Source organism: Triticum aestivum, chromosome 4B (genome assembly GCF_018294505.1).
Source record: "Triticum aestivum cultivar Chinese Spring chromosome 4B, IWGSC CS RefSeq v2.1, whole genome shotgun sequence".
Lineage (NCBI taxonomy): Eukaryota > Viridiplantae > Streptophyta > Magnoliopsida > Poales > Poaceae > Triticum > Triticum aestivum.
Window position 1 is genome coordinate 643,717,480 of NC_057804.1, and position 9,194 is coordinate 643,726,673.

At 43.1% G+C, this 9,194-nt stretch overlaps 1 protein-coding gene across 1 annotated transcript; it reads left to right on the forward strand.

Annotated features, from left to right (window-relative positions):
• The first annotated feature begins 8,041 nt into the window (after positions 1 to 8,041).
• LOC123089558 (B3 domain-containing protein Os03g0212300-like) lies at positions 8,042 to 8,488 on the forward strand. The gene is made up of 2 exons (XM_044511207.1): positions 8,042 to 8,109; positions 8,212 to 8,488. The coding sequence occupies exons 1-2, from the start codon at positions 8,047 to 8,049 to the stop codon at positions 8,476 to 8,478; spliced, it is 330 nt and encodes a 109-aa protein (XP_044367142.1). The 5' UTR covers positions 8,042 to 8,046; the 3' UTR covers positions 8,479 to 8,488.
• The last annotated feature ends 706 nt before the right edge of the window (positions 8,489 to 9,194 follow it).

Consider the following 9,194-nt stretch of genomic DNA (forward strand, 5'->3'; position numbering starts at 1 on the left):
ACCTAGCTAGCTACTCCTCGATTGTAGCTACACAGGCGTGACGCACGTAGAGATTTATTAATAGCGTGCGTGCGTCCTTGTGCAGCCCCATACCCTCTGTCTGTGCAGGTGAGGCCGTGATCGAAGTAGGCGCTGGTTGTCGGACGGATTATTTGGGCTACGTAGGTACGATACATATGCGGAGGACTCCGTCGCTTCAGCCGATCTTCAGTACTATGTAAGAACATCTACATTCGCGATGGGCAAATCCGGTCCCTCGAACGCCCCCGGTCACACCTCAACTATATGATTCTATAACCAGACACCTCAAATCTATATTATTATATGCAACGTGAAACCTAATCTAACCGGAGCTCGCGCGGTTCCACCGTGGCCATGTCCGGCAGCCGGCTGCACTCACACTACAAAAAAATGTCAACTTGTGACCTTTTGTCAGTGACCCTAAAAGAATTGGTCATAAATTTATGACCATTCTAGACCAATTGGTTAAAAGATGTTCGAAGGGCTGCAAACGCTAAACAATAACGACCATTTTGATCAGAAATGTCGTAATTTCATTAGAGGAAATGGTCATAAAGCTGGCAGCACTGTCCACTGCCTCACGTCTAGCTGATAACGACCAATAAAAAAGGTGTCATTGTCATTGTCTAGGTGTCATTTTTTGCTTAAATGTTTATTTTCAATAGACAGACAGGACTCGAACCCACGACCTCGCGCTTAGCTCGCTCGTTCGCTACCACTGGGCTAGAGAGGGACAGTTGCACATGTATGGGAATTTATCTATACATTATATAAAACTACGGCTCTCTCATATCATTGACAAGTGGGAACTTCCGACCAGGTGGCATTGAACAGAGCAACACTTAGCGTTTCTCTAGGTCTTCCGACTAGGTGGCGGCGAGCGACGGGTGCCGGCAGCGGAAGCAACTGGCAGGGGCGGGGGCGGCGACCGGTGGTGGTGTTGCCGGGGCCGCTCGCCTCGACCACGACAAGAACGGCGACCTCACCGTTCGCCTCGCCCACGATAGGAACGACGACCTCGCAGCTCGCCTCACCCACGCATTGGGGACTCGCCGCTGCCGAGCATGGGGGAGTCACCGCCGCCGCAAGCAGACCTCGCCCATGTATGCACCCCTCTCCTCTCCCCCCCTCTCCTCTCTGTTGATGTCGATGATTTGATGTAGATTTGTTAGGAAAACCTCCACATACATACACTGATTTGATGTAGGTTTGTTGTAAGCTTGGAAAAATCTCTTGGAAATGTCATTGATGAATTTGGTAGAAATTGTGAAGATAATTTCTGTTGATGAAATTGTTAAGAATTCTTTTGGAATTCAGTCAACTGTTAGTGGTAAATTATGTTGTCAGCAATCAATAGAACAGAGCTCAAGTTGGTCTTTCCCTGAAACGGGACCCTGGGGTTGATGTAGATTTGATGTTACACCTCTGAAATTTCAGCCTCAAATCTGTTGAAGAACGTGAATACTGATGTAGATTAGATGTAAACTAGGAAAAATCTCATTGATGTAGATCTGATGCAATCTTGTAAATGGCATTCGTGTAAATTTACAGTGCTGTTATTGTTGGTGGTTTAACCAAAATAGTTCTTAGTGGCAGCATATATTGTTATTGTTGGTGGTTTAACCACCTCTATTTTTTTGTGAACCAGCATGTTTTAGTTAGCTTTTCTTTTCTCCCATGTGAAATCTGTATTTCCATTTGAACTACTTTTTATTGCTCCCATGCGAAATCTGTAAACCATGTGAACTGGACTAAAGTAGTGAGAAATTGGAAATAGTTGAATGTTGTGGATAGGCAGTTAGCATATAAAGTTGGGTGCCTACCTTATTTTCTGGATTTTTAGCTGCCATTACTGCCATTCATTTTCATTAATTAATGTTGATGCACTTAGATTGATTTGTTAAGTTGCAACAATTTGTTGTCTTTGGCAGATGGACAGAAGCTGGATTAGAAAAGGAGTTAGAAAGTTTTCGAAAGAACATATGAAAGGAGTTGATGATTTCATGGCATTTGTTCAGGCAAATTTTGCCAACGATGCTCACATTCTTTGCCCATGCTGCGAATGCCTCAACCGTTTAAGAATGGCTCAAGGAAGAGTGGAAGATCATCTGCTTCTTAATGGGATGTCCAACACATATGATAGATGGATATATCATGGAGAACCTTTAGAAAAACAACCTCAACATTTTGAAGCTGATATAGAGGCCCCTCATATGATGGGTGGTGGTGATGCTGGCATTGATTTCATGGAAAAGGTTTTGCGAGATAATGCTTGGTTTGGAGGAAGAGGATGGACATGAAGATGATAGAATTCCTGACCTATTGAAGGATCTGTACGATGCTGAAGATCGTGCTGATGGACAGAAGTTGATGTTTGCTGAGGTGTTAGAGGAGGCAAAGCGCGCAGCTCATGAAGGGGGTAGACTTTCAAGATTTACCTTCACTGTGAAGTTACTCCACATCAAGTCTTTTTACCGGATTAGCAATGATGCATTCAACGCAATACTCCGCCTTTTGAGCTTGAAGTTCCCTGATAGCTGTGTTCCCAGGTCTTATGATGAAGCATTGAGCATAATCCGCGGGCTGGGGCTAGGTTATGTTTCAATACATGTGTGCCCAAATAACCGTGTCTTGTTTCAGAAGGATTTAGCAAAGCATGACAACTATCCAAAATGCAATGCTTCTAGGTGGAAAGATGCTGATGGGAAGAAGTCAATACCAGAGAAGGTACTGAGGCACTTTCTGTTGATACCAAGGCTGCAACGGATGTTTATCTCGAAGAAATCATCGCTGGAGGTATAGTGGCACAAGCTGAAGCGGCAACCTGTGGACAATGAGCTAAGCCATCCAGCGGACGGAGAGGCATGGAAAGAGTTTGACAGTAAACATTTAGATTTTGCTGCAGATCCAAGGAACATAAAACTTGGCATTGCCACAGATGGCTTTAATCCGTTTGGGAACATGAGCACGTCTTATAGCATGTGGCCCATTTTTGTGGTGCCGTACAACTTGCCACCATGGGCATGCATGGATCAGTCCAACTTCATGATGTCATTGCTTATCCTGGGTGCAGAGTCTCCAGGAAAGGATTTTGATGTCTTTATGGAGCCCCTTGTAGAAGAACTGCTCCAGCTCTGGACTAGTGTACCTACATACGATGCCTTGAGTCTGAAAGAAAAGTTCAATCTACGTGCTGCAATCATATGGTCCATCCATGATTTCTCGACACTGCACACTCTGTCTGGGAGGATTATAGCGGGTTATTAGGCCTGTGTCCATTGTGACAAAGACCCTTGCTCAAAGAGAATAAGGAGCAAGATCTGCTATATTGGGCACCACCGCTTTCTTCCCCGGAATCATCGCTGGCGAAGAAGCAAATATTTAATGGTGAGAATGAAACATGTGACAAGCGAGATGAATTCATTAAAGAAAAGCTAGAGCAGCAACTTGAAAAGGTGAAAGATGTGAGACCAGGAAAGCTTGCAAAGAAAAGAAAGCGTGAGGAAGGTTAACGTTGGGTCGGAGGTCTTGTTTGTGGGACCTACCATACTGGGCTGATCTGAAATTAAGGCATAATCTCGATGTAATGCACACTGAGAAAAACATATGCGAGAATCTGCTAGGGACATTTCTGAACATTGAAGGGAAAACAAACGACATGGTTAGTTCTATGCTTGATTCGGAGGACATGGGCATAAGAGAAGATTTGGAGGACATGGTATACAATGAGTAAAGAACAAAAGCTTGCATTCTGTGAATTCCTAAGAGCGGTGGAATTTCCAGATGGTTATGCTGCTAACCTAGCAAAGTGTGTTACTTCCAATGGATTCAAGCTTTCAGTACTGAAAACCCATGATTGTCACATCCTCCTCCAAAGTATTTTATCGGCAGGCGTCCGAGGAATCATGGACAAGGATATATATGAAGCGGTTGCTGAGGTGGGAAATTTCTTTAGAGAACTGTGCTGCAAAACACTCAAGTTAACTGTCCTGGAAAGACTTGAAAAAGAAATTCCAATTATTCTTTGCAAGATCGAGAAGATTTTCCCTCCAGCTTTCTTCACCGTGATGGTCCATTTGGCGGTGCACTTACCAAAAGAGGCAACGCTTAGAGGCCCTGTGCAATACGGTTGGATGTACCCAATCGAAAGAAGGCTGCTTACTTGTAAGCGTTATGTGCGAAACACGGCAAGACCTGAAGGTTCAATTGCTGAAGCATATGTCATTGACGAGTGCTTGACTTTTTGCTCTAGATACTTTGGCAATGTGGAAACAAGATGGAACCGGCCGGGCAGAAATAGAGAGCGGGTCTGATTTAGAAAGTGGTGATGTCTCTGTTTTCAACCATGGTGTGAACTTTTTTGGAGTCTCACAACACTTGGAGGCTGGTGATGAGTATGACAAGATGGTTTGGTATGTGCTCAGCAATTGCGCCGAGGTTCTACCATATATCGAGTAGGTTATATCTTGTGCACTCATTATATATATTTTTGCTTCGGTTGGCACCAGCCTAATGTTTTAATTCACATGTATTGTTGGCATTGTAGGAAATGCAAGGAAGAGTTAAATCAGGAAGAAAGCAATCCATGTTGATAAAAGGGTTGCCAAGGGGTTTGCTAAGTGCTTTAAGAATCATGTGAGATCTTTAGCCACATGTTTTATGTTTTTTTGTGTTATTCACCAACTGTTAAATGCCATTGTTGCTAAATGGTTTATTTGTGCAGACTGGAAAGTTGCACGAGGAAAAGAAGGTCAATGATGATATATTTGCTTTGGCATGCTTACTAGATAAGCGAGTGAGAGTGTATTCAACATGCATTGCTGACGGTGTATGGTACCACACCGTTGACCGCGAGGAAAAAAGGAAGACACGGAATAGTGGAATCGTCATTGAGGGGTCACATGATCGTGAGATCACTGACTTCTATGGTCAGATGAGAAGCATTGTAGAGTTGCAGTACAACTCTAATGGAGGCATCCATCGCTCGGTTGTATTATTTCGCTGTGACTGGTTTGAGCTTGGTAGCAAGAAGGGAGACTCTTTTGTCAAATATGATGGCCACTTCAAAAGCATGAACACTGCAAGGTGCCGGTATAAGAGTGATCCCTTTATTCTAACAACATAAGCAACAATGGTGTTTTATCTTCCAGACACTCTTTTGCACGGAAAATGGCGAGTTGTGCAAAACTTTGAGCACAAGCACTTGTGGAGTGTGACTGAAACTGAAGTGGAAAAGGGCCATGGTGGTGATGGACTAACATACCAGGATAATGACTCTACATAAGTTCCGTTACAAACTGACGATGACTCAATAGAAGTCCTTGTGCAAAGCAGAGTGCGAAGGGACCGGGAACGTGTGCTCGTTGATGCTGCAATAGTTGAAGGCATCAAGAAAAGAAGAAAGGTGGTAGCGGATGGACATGAGAGCGAGGATGAGGAAAACAGGACTGATCATACTATGCTGCAATATTGTAGTGATGATGAGGAAAACATGAGTGGGCATAGAGTTCCTTGTTTTCGTATCGACGACGATGAGTAGCGAAGGTAAATTTTGTCTCCTTGGTGAGCTAATGCTATTACTACATGTTCCTGATGTAGTTTTTGTACTGAAATTTTCTTCAGGTAGCAAAATGCATGAGACTGATGGTTGTAGTGATGGAGAGGCAGATGATGTTTCACGGAAAATCATGTAGTTTTGGTGATCATGATGGCTCTAGTGATGGAGAGGCAAAATGCATAGTGGCTCTAGTGATGTAGTTTTCGTGCCATTTTCTTAGTTTTGGTCAGAACTGTTGGTTGTGATGTGATCCTGAAGTTGTAATGCAAAATGATGGTGTAACGATCCTGAAGTTTTTTATAACTGAATTGAGATGTTGTTTTCAGAGCTGTTTTTCATATTATTTTTAGAGATAGTGATGTTGGTGCAAAATAGTGATGTTGTTTTTGGTTGTGATGATGAAGATGTTGTTGTTGGTACAGTGCAAAATGATGTGATGGAGGGCTGTTGTTTTGGTGCAAAATGACGATGTCTGAATATTTTGAACTAAATATTTTGCAAAATGATGATGGAGGACTATTGTTTTGATACAATGCAGATAGTGATGTTGTTTTTTGTATTGCTTGAAGATTGCAAAATATTTTTCATGAAGTTTTCTGAACTAAATTGAGACATTGTTGCTTTAACTGTATAGAAACTAAATTATGTCTCAATATAAAAAAAATTGCATGAGCGGGGACTCGAATCCACGACCGAGCGCATGTTTCACCCTATCCAGAACTACTGAGCTAGCAAGAGAATCTTGATAATGTGCCTAGTTGTTTCACTATATACTCGAACCCACGAGCTAGCAAAAGACTATTGGCGTGCTCCATCAGACACCCGTCTGATCCCATGCGCGGCTCCATCAGATACGCGGCCAAAAAACAATGCGCGAGCGGGGGCTCGAACCCACGACCAAGCGCTGATTTCACTTGCTTTCTACCACTGGGCTAGGCAGAGGTTGTTGGCTAAGTATAGGTACATTTTACTATATCAAATAGAACTGGCTGACAAGTGGGACCCACTCCCCCTCTCTATATCAAATAGAACCCTAATCTAAACTACCTGTCAATTGCCCGACTCTTTTCCTCCCTTCTCCATCGACAGCGACGGTGACGGCATCCTCTTCTCCTCCATCGACGGCGACGACATCCCCTTCTCCTCCATCGACAGCGACGCTCTGCTCCTCTTCCTCCCCGCCACCGCTGCCGCCGTCGCTGACTCCTTCCTCTCCCGCAGAGGTATGAATCCGCCGCTGACTCCTTCCTCTCCATTTGGTTTTTTGTTGCTGTTTAGATTAGGGTTCGACTCCATTGAATTTGGGTTGAACTGATTGGATTAGAAAAGTTGGATTAAGTTTTGATTAGGGTTGGATTAGGGTTCTTGCCGCCGCTGTTATTGTGTTGAACTATGCTGATTAGGACTGGATTAGGCTTCTCTCAAGTCAAGAGGATATGGTTGTCTTCTCTTTGATATGGGTTGGATTAGGGTTAGTGTTCATTTATAGATATAGATATGTTCATTTATAGATATGGGCATATATGCCTTTTATAGTAGACATGGGAAGATATGGTCCTTTTATAGTAGCATTTTTTTGCCATTGAGATTGAGATTGAATATTTGTGCAGTATGACTGAACATTGAGATTGTTTTATGTTTCTTTCAATGATTTGTGTGGTTCAGTTTCTGAAGTAAACTGGAGATGTTAGAAATTTGATGGTTGCTGTCCATATATCTCCACTTATGAACATATCTGTCAAAATTTGATAGTTTCTGAAGTAAACTATATATATATATATATATATATATATATATATATATATATATATCCACTTATGAACATATCTTTCCAAATTTGATGGTTTCCGAACATGTGCCTTAATACCTTTTCTGTCATTTGGTGTCCATGGATTGAAATGTTGGCTGTTATATATTGATTGTAGTATATTTGTGCCTTAATACCTTTTCTGTCATTTGTGCATGTTAATTCAGTGTTTGTCTTGATTTGATGCCAATGTTCAGAAACAATATTTTGACGGATGGGTTTATGTGTTCTGCAAATTGAGGCCATTGCCGTTTATAGTAGATTTATAGATATGTTCAAATATGTTTATGCCAATGTTCAGATATGGATGGGTTTAGATAGGGATATTTTCTGTCATTTATGCCAATGTTTAGATATGTTCATTTATAGATATGGAACAATGTACAGTCCTGTTTATAGTTGTGTCATGTTTATAGCTTTTGGTCCATTTATAGTAGATATGGTTCAAGCTGTGTTCTGGTCCATTTATAGTAGATTTTAGTGTTGTTGCTATTGGTGGTCACCTGATGTTGTTGTTGTTGCTGTTGTTATTCTTGTTGGCCCTGGCAAACACATGTAGTAAATATTCTACTTTTTTGAAGTGCTTGTTTCCTATTTATGTCCAGTCCTGTTTTATCGCAACTTGTTGTTTAATTACAATGCTGCTTTTCAGAGAAGTGAGATGGCTAGCTTGGAAGGTTTCGAGTTCTTCGAGATCGTAATTAAGAAATCTTGCAGTAGGCAGGTATATTCAAGACAATTTCTCCCCTTCACCCATCTCTTTATCATCACTCTGTTGTCTAGTGCTTGATTGGCACAATTAACCACTACTTGACCCTCACTACAGAGGCTTCCTGACAAGTTTGCAAAGATGCTCGCCGGCCGTGAGCCCCAAAAAGTGAAGCTGCGGGAGGCCGGCAGCAGGAGTCGCAGGCTATGGGACGTGTCTATGGTGTTCGACGGCGAAGGCCACATGTACCTAGGGCCTGGTTGGGAGCATTTTGCCCGCGCCCATGACCTGAAGCTCGGACACTTCCTTGTCTTCCGCTATGATTGTGACGCCATGTTCACCGTGAAGATGTTCGACAACACCATGTGCTGCATGTACTACTAGCACGACGACGATGCCAGTAAGCTATCTGCCTCTCTTCTTCCTGTCCTTTTGGCTTCCTCTACTAGCACGATGACAACATCATGTTCACACTTTGTTGAATTTGGCCAAGCAATGGGAGCAGCAGCGGGGATGAGGAGGAGCAGAGTGGGGATGACGAGGAGCTGAGCGGGGATGACGAGGAGCAGAGCAGGGAGGATGAGGAGCAGAGCAGTGAAGAAGAGGAGCAGAGCGGGGAGCTGCAGCCTATTCTGGGAGACGACGACCTTGCTATGGTGGTGGCTGGTAATGACCCTGCTATGGTGGTGGAGGACGACGACCTTGCTATGGTGGCTGATGACGACCTCGCGATTGTGGTGCGTGATGATGACCTTGCTATGGCCGTGCCTGGCAATGACCTCGCGATGGTGATGGCGCTGGTGATCCCACAACTTGGTGACATGACCATTCCAATTGTGGTAGAGGATTACATCCGCATCGGGATTCGCCACTCTGAGCGCATCAGGTTGATGAAGGAGGAGGAGAACAAGTGAGGATGTTAAGAAATGAAGTGGCAATGTTAAGCATGTTAGGTTTAAGCTTGTTAGTGTAATCTGAACATGTCAATGTTAAGTATGTCAGGTTTAAGCTTGTTAGTGTAAACCTCTTAAGTAGGACAATGTCAGCCAAGCTTAGTTTGAAATTGATGAGAATTGAAATTTTGTGCATGCTCAAGTATG

What these genes read in the sequence shown, in the direction of transcription:
- LOC123089558 (XM_044511207.1), top strand. Translation starts at nt 8,047, where the DNA reads ATGGCTAGCTTGGAAGGTTTCGAGTTCTTCGAGATCGTAATTAAGAAA. An exon ending in AGAAATCTTGCAGTAGGCAG is followed by an intron (nt 8,110 to 8,211) that starts GTATATTCAAGA and finishes CCCTCACTACAG; the next exon opens with AGGCTTCCTGACAAGTTTGC.